This window comes from Chiloscyllium plagiosum, chromosome 2 (genome assembly GCF_004010195.1).
Source record: "Chiloscyllium plagiosum isolate BGI_BamShark_2017 chromosome 2, ASM401019v2, whole genome shotgun sequence".
NCBI lineage: Eukaryota > Metazoa > Chordata > Chondrichthyes > Orectolobiformes > Hemiscylliidae > Chiloscyllium > Chiloscyllium plagiosum.
The window spans coordinates 57,304,327-57,327,489 of NC_057711.1; the positions used below are offsets into that span (position 1 = coordinate 57,304,327).

General features: G+C 38.9%; 1 protein-coding gene across 1 annotated transcript in view; it reads left to right on the top strand.

The window, feature by feature from the left end:
* Positions 1-1,950: 1,950 nt before the first annotated feature.
* LOC122560054 (keratinocyte-associated protein 2-like) overlaps positions 1,951-23,163 on the top strand; it is a 201,047-nt gene continuing 179,834 nt past the window's right edge. The window contains exon 1 of the mRNA XM_043710253.1: positions 1,951-1,979. Coding sequence (XP_043566188.1) covers positions 1,976-1,979 — 4 coding nt within the window. The 5' untranslated portion in view covers positions 1,951-1,975. The remainder of the gene's footprint in view (positions 1,980-23,163) is intronic.

A 23,163-nucleotide genomic window follows, 5' to 3' on the forward strand; every position in this document is an offset into this window, starting at 1 on the left:
ACAATGGTGTGGTGCTCCCTTTTTACAAAGAGACAGGTGGTGCTAGCAGGTACCCATGTGGATGTAGAGCAGTACACAAACCCCATTGTACTTTCCACTCAGGTGACTGTAGTGGTGGCCAGGATAGAGTCATTCTTGGTTGTCTTATGCATTCTGTCCATTATTTTGACCTGGTATCTATCTTTATACAATTTCATTATTTTTTAAAAAATTTGGTATTGTCTTTAATGTTTTTTTAGTTAACTATGAACGATGGTCTGGTCCTTGGAAAAATTCTTCCTCGTTGGGATTTATCTATTTCGTGTATTCTAAAATACCATTTTAATTATCTGCATTTCTGTTGACTTGTTCATAACTTAAATGCCAATTCACTTCAGCTAATTGTGCTTCTGCACCGCCATCACTCACCTTATTTAAATTTCAAATACTAGTCTTTGAGCCACTTTTGTCTTTGTCAAACTTAATGTAAAATTTAGGCATATTATGGTTGTTGCTATCTGAAGGCATCTTCATCATGAGGTCATTAATTGTTCCTGCCTCATTGCATAATACCAGTCAGTTTTTAGTCTGCTCTCAGTTGGCTTCAGAATATCCTGTTCTAAGAAACCATGTGAAAAATATCTTCATTTAACCTACTTCTGTTTATCTGATTTTTCTAGTTTCTATATAAATTAAAATCTCCCATGCATATGGCCAAATCCTTCTGGCTCCCATCGTTTTTCCATTTATACTCCTATTGTGCAATTACCATGTGTGTGTGTCTGTGTGTGTGTCTGTGTGTGTGTGTTGCTTACATCACTCTTACAAGTGACATCTTGCCTTTATTATTTCTAATCTTTATCCAAATCGCTTGTATATCCTGGTTTCCTATGTCTTAGGTCACTTTGGTCATCCCTCTCTGTTGTGCTAATGCTATCATTAGTTAACAGAGCAATGTTCCACCTTTTCGGTCCTTTCCAAATGTAATTTAGCTTTGACTATCTAGGTTTCTTATCTATGTCGTCCTGCAGCCATTTTTCGATAATGGCTATGCAATTGTACTTACAGTATATTGCACTGTCCTTATTTATTTTAATTTGCACTACTTTGTTTTGAATGCTGATGCAGAGTCTTCAATTCTTTACTTTTATAACCTTTAATCTTATTTTTGGTTTACTCTGAGATTTGTCTTCATTTTCCCTTCCAGTCACATTTGTTTTTATCATTTGCTTATTAATACCTTTCTCTTTTGTTTTGACTCCAATCTGGCTTACCACAACTTTCCAAATTTGATCATGGGAATAAATGAGAACAATATTTTTGATGAATTGTGGAAGAAATTAAAATAATAAATTATGTTATTATTATGTTGGCACGGCAATGTTGTCATTGATATATCCATGATGGTTGGGGATTTGCCTGAGGGGCAGGAATGCAGTGTAATTTGTCAAATAGAAAGGCTCAAACCTGCTTCCGAATAGGTGATGGATTCAAAACATGTGAACAACTAAAGTCACTGTCAGGAGAAATAAATATATATTTTAAAATGTCTTTGTTGTAAATTGTATCATTTTGAAGGCTTCGCTGAGAAAACAAAAATATATCTCTTGGGAATAAAGTTTCAATACAAAGTCACATTGTTGTCAGGTTCTCATCTATTAAAATTGAATTAACAATAAATATGGTGCAGATTATTGAGGTGACTTTTGAATAAAATGGATGAAATTAAACTCTTTTAGTGAATTGTGTGATAAAAATGTGAATAGATGCCATGAATGTGATGTTCCTGCTGCAGAACCTTATGCAGAAACATAGCTGTTCTTTTGCTTTTGAGATGACCTTCACAATCGGCATTTGTGATCCTATATTCAGTGAGAAAATGACACCTGTACAGTTATTTTTAGAAAAACAGAAACTAGTTGATCCATTTTGTGACTGTTTGAATTTGAACATTATTTGTCTCAGGTCATTCTCCACCAAAGGTCTGCTTTTCACAATGAGTAAGTATCTGTTCTTTAGTTTTTCTTCTGTTAAATCCCTTTCAGATAGCAAACAGTGATTTTAAGATTACAGTGATTTAACCTGAGTTGCACTTTGAAAGTAAATAAGAACATTTCACTGGAAGCAGTAGAATGCATTTAAATACAATTTTTATTGGGAGTATAAAGTTCATGGAAAGGGCTATTTTGTTTTTTGAAATGTTCACAGATGATTATGGAATATAATTCTATATCTAATGAGTTTCACTGTTAGATTGCCTGATGATAACAACTGATAAATAACAATTTGATCAGCTAAACAAAATGTCAATGGTCTTGGATGTATATCAGATGTCCACAATTCAAGTCATATCTTTTCTATCTGGAAGCAATATACTTTGTACTGCTGTAACTCTGACAGTTTGAAATTAGCTGGAGAATTTTTGTCCCATGGCAGGCCATTAACTATTACAAATGACCAGTTCCATTATTCCAGAGTTTCCCAACACACTGGTCAAATCACTCCTATGGGTTGGAATCATGCTAAGTCATATTTTATTTGAGTTGGGTTCCTGACATAATTTTAAAAGTAGACTGGTATTTTACACAACAATAACATTTTGATTTGTCAACCAACTTTACATCAAAAAAAACTCCTCAAGGCACAACCATCATGGAAGTATAATAAAACAAAGTGTATTCATGTATTTATTGCAAACATAGTATCCTACTGGGGTGAAACTGTTCCATGTTCAGCTAAGGTCACCATTCCACAAAAAATATACAAGTTGGAAAGGGTACCGAGAAGACCAATAAAATTGGCTCTAAGTGTAAATGGAATGATCTATGAGCAATGGTTAGACCAATATTGCAGTCTGAAAAGAATCACTTGAAAATTAGCTTTCAACAAAATACCCCCAGCAGAATGGAGGCCTGGGTTACATGCCGGGGATGTGGGACAAGCTGATTTATTCTAATGGCAAGGCATGGACACAATATGCCAAAATGCATTGTTGTATGCTGTAATGATTTTATGATCCTATTACCATTTCTCTTTGAGTACCAGCCCATCATCGAAATTGCTACTACCTAATATTTTGAAATGTATAGTTGCTGAGAAGGCAATTTTGTTGTGAGGATATTAATCCTTGGATGGTTTAGGGTGATGTGCCTGAAATATATAAACTATTAATCAATATTGATAAAGTAAAGCCAGTTTCCTACTTCAGGTAAGCTGTAAAAATGGGATTAATGGCAAAGTGGAGATTATATAATGCAAATGTAAAAGTTATATCAGAAACACCTTCTTTGCTCAAAGAATCAAGTAAATGAGAGTTTTTTTAAAATTGCGAGACCAAGAACATATTGCAAGAACTTTAAAAAAAGTCTTGATTTGAAAACAATGAAGATATGAGTGAAAGAAAAACTGCATATCAACATTCTTATAATTCAATATAAATAAGCAAAGATTGTGTCCAGGAGCACTGACAGCATCATTTACATGCATGGAAATGAATAAGATATTGCCGAATTTAAAGTCATGACGATCTTCAAGTTATAGAAGTTAAAGAATAATACTGATGAAAAGTGGAAATTGTAAGTTGAGTGTGTGATCTGAAGTAAGAAAAGAAGGTAAGAGGAGTGATTGGCAAAAACAGAAGTGGACAGTTTTGATGAGGAGGTAAATATAAACAAGAATTTGCAGATACTGGTGATCTGAAATACAAATAGAAAGTTCTCGAGAAATTCAGCAAATTTGGCAGCATCTGTGGAAAGAGAAACAGAGGTAATATTTTAACTCTTATGACTCTTCTCCAGAACACATGATAATTACGATTATGAGTTCATTGACATGATGATAACACATAGCAGGGCACTAGCGTTCTATGGATCCTTTGAATAGGAAAGGAGCTAGTGGATGAAGAAACCATAGCACAGACAAAACAAACTAAGAAGATGTCAGATAGTTACAGAACTTTGGGAGCTTGAAAGCAGAAATTCAATTGAAAAATACTATCAAAGGAGATGAAGATTCTTGAGGCACATTGGATTTAACAAAATGGTCAAGAGCAGAGTTCCAGTAATTTGTAACACAGCTCTAATGGAAAATGAATCAGGGAAACAGACATTTCAAGCATTAACAACTGCTTTTTAAAAATTCAGTTGTGGAATGTGGGCATTGCTGGCTGGCCAGCATTTATTGCCTGTGACTATTTGTCCATGAGAGGGTGATGGTGAGCTTTCTTCTTGAAGCACCATAGGTGCACCCACAATGAAATTAGAGAGGGAACTTACGCAGCGTGAATGTTACCTACGACTTGTCAATCCAAGCCTGGATATAGTCCAGATCTTGCTGCATTTAAACATGGACTCCTGCACTGTCCAAGGAGTCGTCTAATCAGAAGATGAGGTTAACCTCTTTGCGTTTTCATTATGATTCATTAGAACACCAGAAGAGGCTAAGGGCCAAAATGTCGGAATGGTAGTGAAGTCATGAATTAAAATGACAAGCAACTTTGAGCTCAGTGTCATGTTATGGGCTGAGTGGCTGTGTTCTTTAAAACAGACACAATCTGCCTTTGAACTCTGCAAAAAGGAAAGCACTTGCTGACCAGCAAATGTAACATATTGAATTGAAATAATGTAAGCAAATTGATACTTCATTGGGAAGTAATATTTGGAGCATCAGGTAATGGAGAGAGGAGATAAAAAGGTTCCTATCATGCCTCCTTTGATTGAATGGGAAGGGTCCAAGGAAAGGGGAGTAGTGTTGAAATGGTGACATGGTAAAGAAGATGTCTTCAGTGAAGATCCAACTACCCTGACAAATAATCAAATTCAATATTAACTATGAAGAATGAACAAATTAAACAGCAGTGACACTAAAATTAAAGAATTAGTATTTTAATGCATGGCTGTAATTATACCCTGTTTAGAAAATATTGTTGTTGATATTTTAAGCAGGCTGATATCTTAAGCATCCATTGAAATATTAGACAGGAGAAAGTTGTACAAATATATTAAGTATCAACAGTAATTTGCAACATAAAGTTGCTTTATATAGGAGAGATTCTGAAAGATCTTATAAAATCTTTTTCTCGGAAATAAAGGCTGAGATTGCCCCTTTTCGCATCACAAAGTTATCATTCCTAGAAGTGCTGTTTGCTGAACTATCCTTTCAAGATAACTTGTCCTTGGCCTGTCTTCCCTCTAGGTGCACTGCTAATGGTCTATTGCCTATATACTAAACTGTCACTAATGACATGGTCAGTTGCAGTTGGACACACGACCCTTTTCTTGTTTTCCGTAACCTCGTCTATCTAAGTGAGAGTGAAACTGAAGAATCAATCATTGCTTTACAGTTGCCGTGAATGAAGACACCATGGTCCAATAGTCTGACTAAGAAGGATTGCTGATGATTTTTGGAAGTAATATATATCGTCTTGGCTTCCCTCTGTGCACTCCCCCATGATTTTTCTGTTCATTATAGTGAATGAGGACAAACTGTGAACACACAGCATAGCAGCCTGATCCCTGTGTGGCTAGTGCAAAATAAACAGTGACACTAATCCTTTCAAGATATCATTCCCATCCTCAGCTTCCCTTGCCTCACGAAAGTCCTCAGTATATTGTTTAATCACAAATTCCTGTCTATCTTTCCTGCAACTTTGATATTTGACTCTCTCCAATCAAAGTTAGAATTCTTCCATAGCACTGAAGTGACCCTTCATATCCTGGTAAAGTGGCTCAGTGGTTAACAGTGCTGCCGCACAGCACCAGGTTCGATTCCAGCCTCGGGTGACTGTCTGTGTAGAGTTTGCTCATTCTCCCCGTGTCTGCATGGGTTTCCTCCAGGTAGTCTAGTTTCCTCCCACAATCCAAAGATGTGTAGATTTGGTGAATTGGTTAGCTAAATTGTCCATGGTTTTCAGAGATGTGTAGGTTAGGTGTATTAGTCAGGGGTAAAAATAGGGGAATAGTTCTGGATGGGTTACTCATTGCAGGGTTGGTGTGGACTTGTTGGGCTGAAGGGCCTGTTTCCACACTGGAGGGATTCTATAAAACATTGTGGTTGAATGTTGCCCATTTTGAGTTAGTGTTTGTTTGAGTGAGATTCTACAATACCTGGTCTGCCATGGCTCAGAGCAACTTTTCTCATGCGATCTTCTGCTTGTCACCTCATTAATGGTGTATTGGAGATCGATAGTGCTCTTCTTGTTATACGTTTCACGTGGCAAAATAGACAGAACTGTTCACCGCTGCTGGGACATCCCAATGTCCATGCAGTCACACTGTATTTAAAGCCCCAGCTGCACCCACTTCAATGCTGCAATCCAGAAATTGCACTTCACATTGCTACTACACTGCTATAGCTGAGGACAGGGACTTGGGTAGTGTTGTAGAACAGAGGGACCTAAGAGTTCAAGTACATAATTCTTTGAAGTTAGAATCACATATAGACAGTGGATAAAAAAGTGTTTAGCATACTTGCCTTCATTGTTCAGACCTTTGTGTATAGGAATTGAAAAGCCAAGTTGAGATTGTACAGGATATTGGTGAGGCCTCATCTGGAATATATGTACAGTTCAGTTTGCCCAGCTATAGGAAGGATTTATTAAGCTGAAGAGGATACAGGAGAGATTTATCGGGATGTTGCCATGTATGGAAGGTCATATGATAAAGAAAGGATGCATAGGCTGTGACCTTTTTCACTGGAGAGTAGGAGATTGAGAGATAACCTTAAGTTTACGAAGTTTAGTATATAAAATCATGTGGGTTATAGATAGGATTAATGGTAGTTACATTTTCCCTAGGATGGGAGATTTCTAGACCAGGGGGCATATTTTTAAGGTGAATGGAGAGGGATTTAAAAAAAAAACATGAGGGGCAACCTTTTTACGCAGAGGGTGGTTCATGAGGAATTTCCTGAGAAAGTGATGGATTGCAGGTAGAATTAAAATGAACTTGAATAAATACATGACTAGGAAAGGCTTGGAGGGATATGACCCAGGAGCAGGCAGGTGGGACTAGTTTAGTTTGGGATTATGTTCAGCATGGACTGGATGGACCAAAGGGTCTGTTTCCATGTTGTATGTCTGTATGGCATGAAGCAGAAAGGGAAGCTGGCACCCTTGTTTGCCTCCAGGATCTGGAGATGCTGCTGGAATAGGGAGTGAGTAAAGGAGGGCAGTGCCTTGACCGGCTGACCAACAAAGGAAGCCACGTCACCAGAGCCAGTCAGCCTACATCAAGATCGCAGCCTGGTCCAGAAAAGATCAACAAGGATGTTGCCAGGCTTGGAGGATTTGAGCTGGAGGGAGAGGCTGAATAGGCTGTGCCTATTTTCCCTGGAGTTTTCAAGGCTGAGGGGTAACCTTAGGTAAGTTTATAAAATCATGAGGGGCATGGATAGGGTGAATAATTAAAGTATTTTCCCCAGGCTATGGAAATCCAAAACTAGAGGACATAGTTTTAAGGTGAGAAGGGTAAGATTTAAAAGGGACCAAAGGGGCAACCGTTTCATGCAGAGCGTGGTGTGCGTATTGAATGAACAGACAGAGGATGTGGTACAATTACAACATTTAAAAGGTGTGTGGATGAGTGTATGAATAGTACCAGGTTTAGAGGAATATGCTGCCAAATGATGCCAAATGGGACTGGATAAATTTAGGATATCTGGTCAGCACGGACAAGTTGTTTCTGTGCTGTATATCCCTATGACTCTATGACATCCTCCCTTCATTTCTTTCACTAGGAGTCAGCTTGTACTCCAAGTGACCATCCTTACCTCTCTCCCTCTTGGCTTTACTGATCCCAACCACAATTATGATCACCCAGGATTATATCCAAGTATTGCCAGCAACTACCCGATGGTTTCCTTAGCTGGCTGCCATCCAGTTCATTGGCTGATTTCTGGACGGGAACCATGGAGATAATCATAATAAGGTCCGAGGCATTAGCCTGCACCCCATGATCTTGCTGTAGTTCCCTGGATTGCCACTCCTTTTCACACCTTTCCTGTCACTCTATAAGTTTCATGGTTCTTATGTTTCAAAACTGTACATTCCTGTCATTTACAGGTATTCAACTGATGGAAAATGTCAAAAGTCTTAAAATATATTTTTTTAATGTTTCATTTTCAAATTTCTGGCTTGTATTTGTTCAGGCCATATAAAAATTTGATTCACAAGAACATAATACCATCTTTTCAGGTACATTCCTTACTTAATTATGAATAAGCATTCTAACATATCATAATACAAAGTTCCTTCATGGACCAGTTTATTTGCTTCCTTTAACCTATTTAAAGATTATCTGTTTTGCCAATTTGATTCACTTGAAGTGATAAGAAACAGCTGAAAGCACTCGATACTGCAGAGGCTCTGGGCACAGACAACATTTTGGCAATACAACCAAAGCTCTTATGCTCCAGAATTAACTATGCCCCTCGTCAAGCTGTTCCAGTACAGCTGCAACACTGGCTCTATCTAGCAATGTTGAAAATTGCCCAAGTATGTCCTGTCCTCAAAAAGCAGGACAAATCCAGCTTAATCATTTACTATCTTGTCAGTCTACTCACAATCATCAGCAAAGTGATGGAAGGGGTCATTGACTGTATTATCAAGCAGCACTTTCTCAGTTATAACTTGCTCAGACAACAACTACCAGTCAGGTTCTGACCTCTTTATAGTCTTGGTTGAAATGTGGACAAAAGAGGTGAATTCCAGAGGCGAAGTAATTAAGAGTGCTAACAAAACTGGAATCCATGGGAATTAGGGGTAAATTCTCCATTGGATTGAGTCACACCTAGGAAAGGAAGTGGTTGTGGTTGTTAGAGATTGGTCATCTGAGTCCAGGATATCTCTACAGGAGTTTCTGAAGGTAGTGTTCTGTGTCAGATCCTCTTCAGCTGCTTCACCAATGACCTTCTTTCCATCATCAGGTCAGAAATGGGGATATTTGCTGATGATTGCACAATGTTCAGCATCATTGTGACTTCCTGAACACAAAAGTATTTTATGTTCATATGCAGCAAAGACATGCAAGCTAGGATCTTAAATAACAACTAACATTTGTGTCACTCAAGTTTCAGGCAATGACCATCCCAAACAAAAGAAAATCTAACCATCACCCCTTGATATTTAATGACCTTCGATGAATATCATGCTGTCAACATCCTGGGGGTTATGATTGACCAGAACTGGGCCAGCTGTACAAATGTTGTGATTGCAAGAACAGGCCAAAGGCTGTGAATTCTATGTTGAGTAACTCACCTCCTGACTCCACAATGCTTGTCAACTATGCATAAAGTGTGATGAAATATGTCCCCTTGCCTGGATGAGTGCAGCTCCAACAACGCACAAGAAACCTAACACCATCCAGGTGAAAGCAACCATCTTTATTGGCACCTTATCCATGTTCTCACTCTCTTCACTAATGACGCACAGTGGCAGCAGTGTGTGTATGATACACAAGATGCACTACGGCCACTCACCAAGCCTCAACCAACAGCACTTTCCAAACCTCTGACCTTCACTACCTAGAAGGACAAGGGCACGTGTTGCATGGAAGTTGGATTCAGTTAAACTTGGTACTTCTGATTCTGACATGACAATGTAACAATTGTCCAAAATCAATTCTGTTCGAGAAAATCTAAGTATTAAACCCATAGATTAAGGAAAAGGAAACAGACAATGTTTCTTTCATGGTGGTCAGTGAACTAAATTATAGCTAATACACAACTTTAATACAGCTGTCCATTTGGTACTTATTTGAAAGTCAAGACAAAACTTCAAACATTTATAATGCCTCCCCATAAAAGTCATTTTTGATTAAATAGCAAGTATTTAATGGGGAAACATGACGAAACATTTGCAATCTATCATGGCTGATGTATCCAAATAATTCATGGGTAGTAATAGTTTTCCACCAAAAATAACTTAATTTATGTTTATTGAGATTTATGAACAGTTTCTATTTATTGGTCTCTGCTTTTTAGCAGCTTTATGCTTGACATTGACATCGGCATATTGGAAAAATGGAGCAGAGAGGTATTATACCCTTCTCCATACCTTATGAAAATCATTATAGTAATGAATTCTGCATGTGAACAAACTTTGCCAAATCTTTTTACATCTTCCCAATTTTTATTTCCTTTGAAACCAATGGAACACTGTTCCCCATGTTATTTTAGTAGATAACCAATAAATAATAATGAGGGAAATACTTTTTTCAACTTGCCATTTGTTTATTTGGTTACCACAGAGCGTGTTAGGTTAACGTAGCCCTCAGGTCAATAACTTACCACAGACCCATAATCCGGGACCTTCTACTTCTCCACCCCTCACTGCCTCCTCCGCTGCTGCCTGCCCCCACAACACCTACTGCTTTCTTTTCTTCAGATAATTTATTTTTCACATCCAATTACAACTTGAATTGCCACTCATTTTTGTTTCAGCAGGAGGAACTTTAATGACGACTTTCCTTATGCTACTTTTTCAAGACAACAGTTATGTTACAAATGTGCTCTTACACTGTGTACATCGGAATTACATTAACTACACCACTAGAGGGCATCCAGCTACAATAAATCAGGTCTTGCTGCTTTTAAGGTGGTGCTGGGGAATTATTCATTGTTGAAGTTCGAGATACAATTCTAAAATAGCAGCAGTAAACAATTTTACAGTCTGTTCAAAGGCTTTATCTTTTTTATACTCAATAAAATACAAATTGAACTCCGCAACATTCTAAAGTAATCCTTTGATTATTTTAATTAACATGATTTGACATATCATTGCATTTATTCACTTGATTTTGACAGTGATGTGGAATTTCATTAGCTATTCGTATATATACTCTGAATCTGTGAAGTCATCCCAGAAATTTGTCAGGCACCATCAGACACTGTTTAAAAAAAGCAAAAGGGGAATGTCTGACTCTTTATCCTGAGAATTCTTTGATTTTTACTCTGTGCACACTGTCCTCTAGTGGAAACAAGCAGAGCTCAGTAATTTTGTGCAGGACTGGTCGTAATTTTGTTTTTCAATTGTAAGTCAACTACAATGTCAAGTTAGTGTAATGGGATGTGGATAAACTGACCATTTTCACATGGATGATACCATGAATGAATCGATTAAATTGTGTATGTAAAACAAACTGCACCATAGCATCCTTCATTTGATATTTGATCCCAGTTTACGGTAATCTAATTGCCTGAGAAATGAAACTGTATCCAAATAGAATTATTCTCATATTAAAAGCATGCGTGTTTTTAATTTGTTCCCTTAGAGTATATTTCAATAACAATTCCAAATAAAACAATAAATAGGTGATGTAACCAAATTTTTCAGATTCGGCTTAGCGATAAATACATTAAAAAAACAATTTTGTTGGTGGCCTCAACATTAACAGACATTACTAAGCATGGAACCACCAACTTATCATTTCAGTACTAACATTGTGCAGAAAACCAAAAGTGATTGCAGTTGGGTGGTTCAGCAAATTCAGTTCATTTTGTACCAGAGTTTATGTTTTAATTAATTTACTTTTAACTCTTTTGGTTTCATCCTGACCCAGCCCAGAAATGCCATCACATCTCCCCTATTTTCCCTTGAGATAAGGAGACAAGAGAAGCAAACCAATGCTAGCGGCTGTGTTGTGGTTCAATGTGTTGCTTTACTGACAGTATAGATGTAGAGTCATTAACTTAGCACTGGATTTGGTGTTTCTATCTCCTATAGCAAAAGCACACAATGCTATAGGATCAACTCTGTGCCCTGTTTCTTGAAGGGACCCCTCTTGGAGATGTCCTCTCTGGAGGTCAGCCTTAGGTATGGACTCAAAATATTGTGTTAATCAACTCCATGTAGCACTCTGTTAATGTAGTGGTCAAAGTTTTAATTACGAGTATGGAAGCAATTTTTTAAATGATATTGATATGTTTATCCTTAACCTGTGTGCAGTATGAATAGTTATGTAACTCTACTTTTTGTCATTTATATAAACGATTTGATGTGAGCATAAGAGGTATAGTTAGTAAGTTTGCAGATGACACCAAAATTGGAGGTGTAGTGGACAACGAAGAAGGTTACCTCAGATAACAACAGGATCTTGATCAAATGGGCCAATGGGCTGAGAATGGGCAGATGGAATTTAATTTAGGTAAATGCAAGGTGCTGTATTTTGGGAAAGCAAACCTTAGCAGGACTTATACACTTGATGGTAAGGTCCTAGGGAGTGTTGCTGAACAAAGAGACCTTGGAGTGCAGGTTCATAGCTCCTTGAAAGTGGAGTTGCAGATAGAATAGGATAGTGAAGAAGGCATTTGGTATGCTTCCCTTTATTGGTCAGAGTATTGAGTACAGGAGTTGGGAGGCCATGTTGCAGCTGTACAGGACATTGGTTAGGCCACTGTTGGAATATTGCATGCAATTCTGTCTCCTTCCTATCGGAAGGATGTTATGAAACTTGAAAGTGTTCAGAAAAGATTTCCAAGGATGTTGCCAGGGTTGAAGGATTTGAGCTATAGGGAGAGGTTGAATAGGTTAGGGCTGTTTTCCCTGGAGTGTCGAAGGCTGAGGGGTGACCTTGTAGAGTTTTATAAAATCATGAGGGGCATGGATGGGGTAAATAGACAAAGTCTTTTCCCTGAGGTGGGGAGTCCAGAACTAGAGGGTATAGGTTTAGGGTGAGAGGGGAAAAATATAAAAGAGACCTAAGGGGCAACGTTTTCAAGCAGAGATTGGTGCGTGTGTGGAATGGGCTGCCAGAGAAAGTGGTGGAGGCTGGTAATATTGCAACATTTAGAAGGCATCTAGATGAGTATATGAATAGGAAGGGTTTGGAGGGATATAGGCCAGGTGCTTGCAGGCGGGACTAGACTGGATTGGGATATCTGGTTGGCATGGACAGGTTGGACCAAAGGGTCTGTTTTCATGCTGTACATCTCTATAACTCTATGACTCTTAGTTATAGACTATGGAGCATACTTAGGTTAGAAAGGTTGTTGCCCTGTCTGGCCTGGTCAGGGTATTGAATGATTGGTGACACTGGTTTGTTGCCAGGATCAGCGTCACCTCCCTCTGCACAGTGCAAAGGCCAACTCCTCCAGGTACTCACTAGCCACCTGCATCTCCTCTGCTCTATTTCATCCAGGAGGCTTTACTGATTGAAATTTTACATAATTTTCCACCTTGATCTCAGTTCTTTCCTTGTTTGCCTCAGGCAGATGTAGATGTTCCTGTAAACTGTGGAAAAACATTTAGAAATGGTAGAGTTGAGGTACTTAGGAGTGAAATTAGTAAGCTCAGTATTTGGCTACTTATCTATTTTTTCTTCACAACGCTATTTCAGCCATCAGCTAGAATTCTAATTCTAAAGGCTGCACTCTACTTCCAAGAAACCCCGTGCATTTTCACTTTAATCACCAGAATGGGACACCAACAGCCCCTTCAAATGATATTCAAGTGAACTGACCCATTACATTTCTTGTGTAAATAGTTCCTTGGGTATTGCCCATCTCACACTGGTGCTCACAAAGTGGAATACAGAAATCTATCTTTATTCTGTACTAATACACAAATCTAGCTAGCTGCCTGTCTTAGGATTTAGTTCTTTCTCCTCTTTATTATCTGATTTGAGGGAGGAGACTGCAGGTGAATGCTCCTGCAATAGTTTGACTTGCTTTTAGTCAGTTAAAGGCAGAGACAATGTTGAGTAGAATTCTGAGAGCTTTGTTTGCAGAATGCTTGCACAGACTGAGCACTTTAATCTGCTACTCAGTTGAACACCTCCATTCATCATAGTTAATAACTTTGGAAAGTTTCAGAAATTCACATCCAGATTGGCAAAAGTGGTCCAGATCATCAGAGAAAAATAATATTGAATTAAAGGCCAGCTTTAATATTCTATTACTACTCTGCTTACATGTGGCTCTGCAAATGATTTACTTCTGAATGTTTTAATGTGTATAGGTTCATTATGTTCCAAGCCTCAATTCAGTATCATTTCTTTCAATTAAGATGGCAACTGAAAAGTTTTACAGAACTTGCTTATTTAGTCGTTTGATTAGTTTTCCTTTCTCCTTGCTGTATGGCAGCTCTTTACTGAGCTCCTGACTCTTTAGTGTAGTCTAGTAGGGATTTGTTTTTACCTACGTCAGCACAGATGGAAACTGCAAGGGTGGGGCGGGGAGAAATGCCGATGAAACTGAATAGATATGTGCTCAGAGCTCCTCTGTTTCTCAACAGTGGACCCTGAGGGTTCTGCAGGCAGATGGAACACCAGCCAAAATCAGTTTGGGGATCTCATGAATTTATGCAAACCACGATCCTACTCTGTCATTAGCTCCACTTTAATTTGGGTCATCAGATAATCAAAGGTCAACGGCTGTAAGGAAAAATGGGAAGTCTCACAATGACAATGAGAAAGTTTCCAATATGGAGGTAGCAAGGTTTCTCTCAGACCTAGCAAGAAAATTGTTGTTTCCTTTGTTCCAGCTTCCAACCCATCTTTCCTCCTGCTGAAACCCACTTACCTGGAAGCTGAATTTTGGGAATTCCAATGCTCGCTCTGTTTGGAAGTGAACTCATAGCATTTAACTAGAGCTGAGTGGTGAAAATTTACCAATGGCCTCAGATTTTTCTTGTGGCCATGTGATCAATTGGTCATAAATTGTTCAGCTGATAATTTTCATACCCTTTTGATTTCAGTCATTACTGATTCCCCAGATGTCTGTTGTGATAATGGCACCTGAGTTAATCATTTGCATGAATGCCACCTACTTTGTGGGAAATGGTGGTAACACCTCTGAGCTAATATCTCAGAACTCCAGTCTGATGTGTTGGGAACAGGAGGGATTAATTGCTGTGTCAGGGATAGGGGATGGTAGGGGTTTGGGTTTGCCGTTGAGGGGTATTGACAGCATGGGGAGATATGTCCCTTTCATGGGATCTTTTTGTTCTACTACCAGGTCCCTCGGTTGGGCACAGACTGTCTGGTTATGATGGGTACCCTTCCCCTACTCTAGTAGCTTGATTTGCTGATCAGTCTTCCTGGATAGTGACTGCTCCACACCACTGGTAGAATATCAAAGATGAAAAAAAAAGAGGTTCTTAAGTTGCCAGCTAAGGGGTTCAATTGGCTACTAGGTGAGGAGGCTGTCCTCAACACAGCTCATGATTAGGGGGAGTGGGGAAGATGTAATGATCACTATCTCACACCCACCCTTCCTCCATTCTTCCCATGATTAAATTACAACCTCTACCTCTGAACCCGCCTAGTGAAACATGGAATCCTGCCCATGATGTGAGCAGAGCCCACACCGCTGTTGCTATCCATACAGGTTGCACCCAAAATCATGTTCCCCACTAATGTGAAAGATTGCAGCTGGCAGCCAGTTTGAACTTTGCTGTTGAGTGTCAGCACACCTGTTAACAAAGCTGGGAAGTTTGCATGAATTAAAGTTAGCTGACTATGCTAGATTTTGACACAGAGAACGTTGAATAATGGTATGACGTGGCAGAAAGCAACTTTATAGATTAGCATAAGGAATTTAATAGCCAGACAAAAGCTTGGAGGGTGATGTTGTATAAAGCAGCCAGTACCTGGAATGTTTAATTGACCTCATGTAGTAAGTCCTGCCCAATAGGATACTAAAGACTGTACTTAGGTGGAGCTAACCATTTGTGTTATCAGTTCAGGCACAGAAGTGTACACTTACACTTAAATGCAGACTGAGGTCTTACCATGGACTCTCTTGCAATTCAGATGTAATGAGCTATTAAGTACCAAGTAATAAATCTAACCTTTTTCTAAGGACCCAAGTCTTACTTCTGTCAAAGACTTTTCATGTTACCCCACATGGTTTCAGTAATGTAGACTACAAAAAACAAAGAACAAAGAAAATTTACAGCCCAGGAACAGGCCCTTCGACCCTTCAAGCCTGAGCCGATCCAAATGTACTGTCTAAACCTGTCGGTCAATTCCTAAGCATCTGTATCCCTCTGCTCCCCACCTACTCATGCATCTATTCAGGTACATCTTAAATGAATCTACCGTGCCTGCCTCTACCACCTCTGCTGGCAATGTGTTCTAAACGCCCACCACCCTCTGTGTGAAGTACTTGCCGTGTGTATCCCCCTTAAACTTTCCACCTCTCACCTTGAAAGCACGACCTCTCGTTATTGAATCCTTCTCCCTGGGAAAAAGCTTGTCTCTATCCACCCTGTCTATACCCTTCATGATTTTGTAAACCTCAATCAGGTCCCTCCTCAATTTCCTTTTTTCTACTGAAAATAAACCTAACCTACTCAACCTTTCTTCATAGCTAGTCCTTCCATACCAGGCAACATCCTCGTAAACCTTTTCTGTGCCCTCTCCAAAGCGTCCACATCCTTTTGGTAAAGTGGTGACCAGAATTGTACACAGTATTCTAAATGTGGCCGAACCAACGTCTTGTACAATTTTAACATGACTTGCCAGCTCTTATACTCAATACCCCGTCCAATGAAGGCAAGCATACTATATGCCTTCTTGACCACTCTAACCACCTGTGCAGCAACCTTCAGGGTAGAATGGACCTGCACTCCCAGATCTCTCTGCTCATCAATTTTTCCCAAGGCTCTTCTATTCATTGTATAATTCGCTTGAGAATTAGACTTGCCTAAATGCATCACTTCACATTTGTCTGGATTGAAAGCCATCTGCCACTTTTCCGCCCAACTCTACAGTCTATCTATATCCTCCTGTATACTCTGGTAGTCCTTTATGCTTTCTGCTACTCCACCAATCTTTGTGTTATCTGTAAACTTGCTGATCATACCAACAGTGCACTCTTCTAGATTATTTATGTATATTATAAATAACAGTGGCCTCAATACTGACTCCACTGGTCACCTTTCTCCATTTTGAGAAACACCCTTCAACTACTACTCTCTGTCTCCTGTTGCTCAACCAGTTCTTGATCCATCTGGCTAGAACACCCTGCACACCATGTGACTTCACTTTCTCCATTAGTCTACAATGGGGAACCTTATCAAACACCTTACTAAAGTCCATGTATATGACATCAACAGCCCTTCCTTCATCTAACAACTTGGATTAATATTAGAAAGAAGGATTGGTAGCAGTAAATCTCCCCAAAGCATCTCCGATGGTTCAAGTTGACAAGTCACTGCATATGCCATGCTCACAGTGCTGTAGATTTTGTAATATATACAATGAATAGGTAGCCATTCTGGTCAATATCAGGAGCCTTATCCTGAGGACCTGGATGCAGTACCACTAAAAGTTTCATGATCTGATATTAGGAGCCAAGAGCCAGTATGTACCTGATATCCTATCTTGCTGTCCTGCCATCCCTGGTTGAATATCAGTGATAGAGTTATAAGGCATTAAATAAGCATTAATTGTTGTTCTAAATTCTTAATTGGTTGGTTCTCCCAACAGGAAGAACTCTTGCCTATTGTCCATCCAACAGGTGAGATTCCTGTGGTCTGGATTAAATTGCACTTGCTACATCTAGTGGTTCCCAGCAGTCACATTTTTAGACACAAATGCAGAGACCTGACACCGGATTTTTCACATCTTACAGTGTTGTGGAATAATGCACAGTTCGTTGGGTATTCAGACTGGTGTGGTAGTGAGTGGTATGGCATTTTGATTCCTCATGTTTTCATATAGATAAAAATAAAGTTCCAAACTCTTTTTGAACATCATAACAATACAACATGAAATTTCAGGAGAATGAAAGCTGTTTGTGAGTTTTCCTACCCCAGATTAAATTTGGACAAAAATGTGAAAGTGGTGGGGATTCCACCCAGCATGCTCCTGTTCAATTAAATGTTCCCATGCCATCAAACTCACCTCAGGGGAAGGTATTAAATTCCACCTCACATTTGAGAAATGGGGAAGGAATGGAGACTTCAGCTGACACCTAACCTGGGGGATTCTGCTATAATTCAAAAACTATCCAAGATGCACTCCAAGGGTTTATAATGTGTTATGGACCAGGCCAGATCCCTTCAAAACATTTCAAGAAAGTAGCCCAGACCCTAAATTTGCTAGTTGTTTTAAGCAGGTGTAAAGTGAGTATTCCAGGAGAGAATCAGCTGGTTAAACAATTTAGTTTTAAAGAAAACAGAATTTATTTGCAAGTTTACTGAATAAAACACAAACAACAGAAAACAGAATACCGAATAACTTAACCTCTCTGAAAACCCAATAGATCAACCCAACTTAATGATGCTGTTCCAAATACTTGCAACAATCTCCATAAATACCCCTTGGCACAAAAGGTAAAATCAAACATAGGTTCTTACAGGAGAGAAGTCAGAAAGAGAGAGTACCAGCCTGGACCTGCTTCTGCTCCCAGCCGCTTTACCATACTACTGCTTAAGAAAAAAAACCAAACCAGCAAAAAGCTGAACTGGGATAACTGGCCACTCCCCTTTCATTGTACAAGTGTTGTTTTTCTAAAACTTGAAAGCCTTCTGTCTGAGGTAGTCTCTGTTAGCTATTATCAACTCAGCCCTAAAACCCCTCACCTCCAGGCTTCTCAGAATCTGTGTCATTTCCAACCTCGCTGGAAAAAAAAAGCCAAGGACAGCGTAACCTTGTTTAAGGAACAGCTTTGTCACGAGTCTCAGCTCCTCAGTCAGGTTATAGAATTTCAGGTTATTCCCATTTTGAAGTTATAGTAGCCTGCAGTCTTTTAAAAGCTGTGACTCTAGCACATGAATAATGAAGATGCACATTGAAAACCTTTGGTATTATCTACCAGCATGTTATTCTTAAAATAGATAATGTTGTAAACAATAATCAGAACACACCACACATAGTACATACTGTACAAATAAGTTTTAGTATCAGCAATTGCATATTTGTCAGAATTTAAAAATATTTCTACTTCATAATCTAAGATAGCGAGGTGTCCTTTAAACAAAATTTATTAAGACAACACTGGTTTGCCCATGTGCTGTTCACAGATGTCATGTATGTATTTCTTAGATAAAATAATTACTTTGTAATTGTGGATACTTGCACAAGATTACCTTGGAAAGTTGATCTGGTGTAATAACTAAAGTGTGAACTTTTGTATTGTCGGAATTGACATAATTTGGATGAAATGTTGACCTGAATCTCTAACTAACCTCTCAGGTAGACATAAAAGATCTTTTGGAATTCTTCAGTAGTTCTCCCTATGTGTTAATCAAAATGCATTCCTCTAAAGTGGGATATTTGCTAATTTATCTCACTGCTGTTTGAGAAGCCTTTATGTTTATAACTTATTTGTTGATATTATAATGTTTACTATATGCCAAAGTAGTTGTTATTGTGAAGAAGTTTGAAATGCCTGGACTGCAAGGTACTAGCTCGATAAAAGTGGAAGCTAAATTTGTCTTGAGTGAAGCCCGAGAACAGAGAGTGTTTTACAGACAGAGTTGTCCACTCTGCCCAATTCCCTTTCCCACGGGAGAAATGAAAATGAGACCAATTGCAAAATAGGAATAAAGTTAAAAATGTTCCTGTGAGGCAGGAAAAATAGAAGCTGTCCTCTGAGCTATTCTGGGATTTAGCTGAGGGTCACTGATGATGTGGTGGGTGATTTGAAATTGGAATGCTGCTGATGGTTAGCACTTCTTGGCATATCATCCATATTATTGAAATAAAGCTGATATCCAACTTGGGCAAATATTTTCACACAATCAGCAATCCTAAAAATAGGCTACAGAAAGTTTTACCCCCAAGTGTCCTAAAATATGATTTACTTGGATGTATTCAAGTAAAGGAGAAAGTGAGGTCTGCAGATGCTGGAGATCAAAGTTGAAACTTTATTGCTGGAACAGCACAGCAGGTCAGGCAGCATCCAGGGAACAGGAGATTCGACGTTTCGGGCACAGGCCCTTCTTCAATTCCTGAAGAAGGGCCTGTGCCCGAAACGTCGAATCTCCTGTTCCCTGGATGCTGCCTGACCTGCTGTGCTGTTCCAGCAATAAAGTTTCAACTGTATTCAAGTAAAAGCAATATTATCCACTATAATTGCTGGGAGAAGAGGATAAGTTTTACTCAGTAATTTTAAAGCAAACCATTGATACTGTTCCATGCAATATAAACATATTTGAAGGCTTACAATGGGTTTGCCAAGCAACGGGCTGAAATGCCATAATCCACTCCGGTTGAAAACTATATGTTTATAACAGTGTGTATGAAAATGATGCACAGTTACTACCATAAACCACCATAGTTAGAAATCGAAAAGAAAGGCTACATCCCATAAACAGGATGCCTTCAGCAAACAGGTTATCACACATTAATTTTTGGTAACCATCGTGTCCTATAATGCATATATTTTTGGCTTTGGAATTATTATATCCCTTGCTTCATTAGGATCTCTTTTGATTCTGTTGTGGGATGTAGGCGTTGCTAGTTTGGCCAGCATTTGCTGCCCTCCTTGTTTGTTGCACTGCGGTTAATTTGAATAAAATTATCAGGAAAACAACAGCTTGCAAATTTAAATCTGTGTTTTGTATCCCAGAAGTTCTGTAATGACACATTTTAACAGTCTTACACTGGCACTGACACACTAGTTAATGTAATTCCTGTGTGTATGGTGCGTTTATAAGCTATGTGAGATAATGTTGGCAGGAGTGTTTTTACTTTGGAACAGTTTTTTATTATGTTATCAGCTTTCCGATCAGGAGTCACAGTGGGCTGACACTGGCCTCCCTCTCCCTGTGGCTCTGCTCTTTCCCTCTGAGTGGAACCTCTGAAGCTATGCCCTTGAGTCAACTGAGGTTGAGAAGTGGGGGAAGGAATGGAGACTTCAGCTGACAACTAACCTGAGAGATTCTGCTGTAATTCAAAAACTGTCCAAGATGCACTCCAAAGGTTTAGAATGTCATCTAATCTCCTCAGTCAGGCTATAGATTTTCAGGTTATTCACATTTTGAAGTTATTAGCATCCAGCATGCAGCAAGGGGTCATTTCAATATGTGGAGAAGTGCCAAGGCTTGGCATTTAGTCCACTGTATCAGCTGTCTGTAACATGTGCTAATATTTAAACTGCCTGTGAATGTATAAAAAGTGAAACACATTGTAAAGTTGTCAGGGTTAGGGACATGCCAAAAATCCACAAAATAGGAGCTGAACAAAGTTTCTCCCAGGAATCATTTATTTAGAGGTTGAATTTTAAAAAGCTGCCTCTTGGAGGACAGGATATGAGAGAATCCATCTGAGGCAAATATTTCTTCTCCAATTATAGACTGTAAATCGAATGGAGAATATAAATAATTGGGATCAGAAGGGAGGGGAGTTGGAACACCATCACTGCTCATGTTAGTTCAATTCTCTATTGGTGCCAAATTAAATTGAATTTAATGTTTAATTTTCTAATTTGAGCCTAAAAGGTGGAAGGAAATACTGTGATTTATTAGGTGCTGTATTCACCTGGGTCACACATTTTCTGTGTTGGAAAATTGGAAAGGCCACAACTATTGCCCATTCATAATTATCCATTGTATAAGTAAAATCATTCCAATGATTACAAAGGTTCACAGAAATGATTTTATTTATTGTATATGCTGCAGAACCAACCATTATCAGATTTTGGTTGGGTTTCCACCATATCCTTTCCATCACTGGTTTCCAAATGTCTACTTGTTTACAGTCATAGAGGACAACCATTAGTGAGTCTCAATGAGAGGAGGATCTTGCGTTAAACACTATATACTTTATTGTGTGATAGTGATCAGTACAAGTTATATGAGAATGCTAAACATGGCCACAAAGACTCTGATGAGACATTTGGGTAAACATCTTCATCTACAAGATCCTAAGATATTTTGCCTTTCCCTAACCCAAGTCCTTATGACATGATCAGATTAGGTAGACCTTACCTTTGTCTTCACATTAACCTTTTCAAAACCATTAACTTGTACAATTGCCATCCCAAGCTATTTTTCTCACAGTTAAAATATATACATTCATTTATATGGTTATATTTACCACTACCTTATCTCCCTTAAAGTCTCTGACTTCACAAATTCAGACAGTTTGGAGATTTCACAGTTTTTCCAGAATTTGTTCTTTTCAGATTTGGAAGGTTGGTAGGTCTTTGGCTTGAGAACTGTTGACATTGATTTGTTTTCACCCGCTGATATCTATAAAATGTTGCTGTCGTGGTGCTCCTCACTTGGTTCAATGATTGTTCCATAAGACAAAAGGTTCCAGGCATTCTTTTATAAAATTTCGTCAGCCACACAGACAGGAGATAATCACAACTGGCTTACTCCCTTTAGAATAACTGTCTCGTTCTTGTTAAAGTATTATATATATATCTATTGCCTTTGGTTGAAGTGCATCAATTATCGTGCACCGTATCATGAAGACAGATCAGAACTCCAAAGTAATGTGGACATTTCAAATTCCGAAATGTGGCTTGTTTTAAAGAGGACTGCTACAGACAAAAAAGACTGCAGATGTAAATTTAGTGCTGATGAAGTGTGTCACTGGAAAAGGCACAGCAGGTCAGGCAGCATCTGAGGAGCAAGAGAGTCGATGTTTTGGGCATGACTCTTCTTCAGGGCTTTTCACTTTATCAACTCTGACTTCTCCAGCATCTGCAGTCCTCACTATCTCCTAAATTCAGTGCTGTTTGACCAAGTCATGTCTTATAGACATGTTTTTTCTGTTTGCCCTTTCAGGAAGTCCAAACAAAGTGTTAAAAATTGACTGCATCCCTAGTTCCTATGTGTTGGTAGAAGGAAGTATGCTAAAGATTCATGTACTGGCCTGAATTTGAGGGCTAGCATGCCAAATGTCTGGCAAAAAGGAACACCCAGTGAAATAGTTCCTTGCCTAGTCAATTCTTTCAGATTCTGCTACAATGTGATTGATCAGGGTCCTGATGCACCATTCCCAACTATGCTTCAAAATGATTATCTGGCCATTGGAAAATCCAGGTAGAGTCCAATGGATTTAACTGTGGAGTCAACTTCATTGATATGACAGGGAATTGAGTCTTCAATTTCTGACCAGCAATTCTGATATAGATCAGCCGTACTGTAGTGGGATGGACAGATAACTTAATAAAGCTGTCTTAACAAAGTCAGCATTTCTCTTTAAAAGGGACTTGACTGGCTGGACCGCATGTTTTGCCTACCAATTGAATGGTGAACTTGTTGTATGTCCAATTCCAGAACTGGTT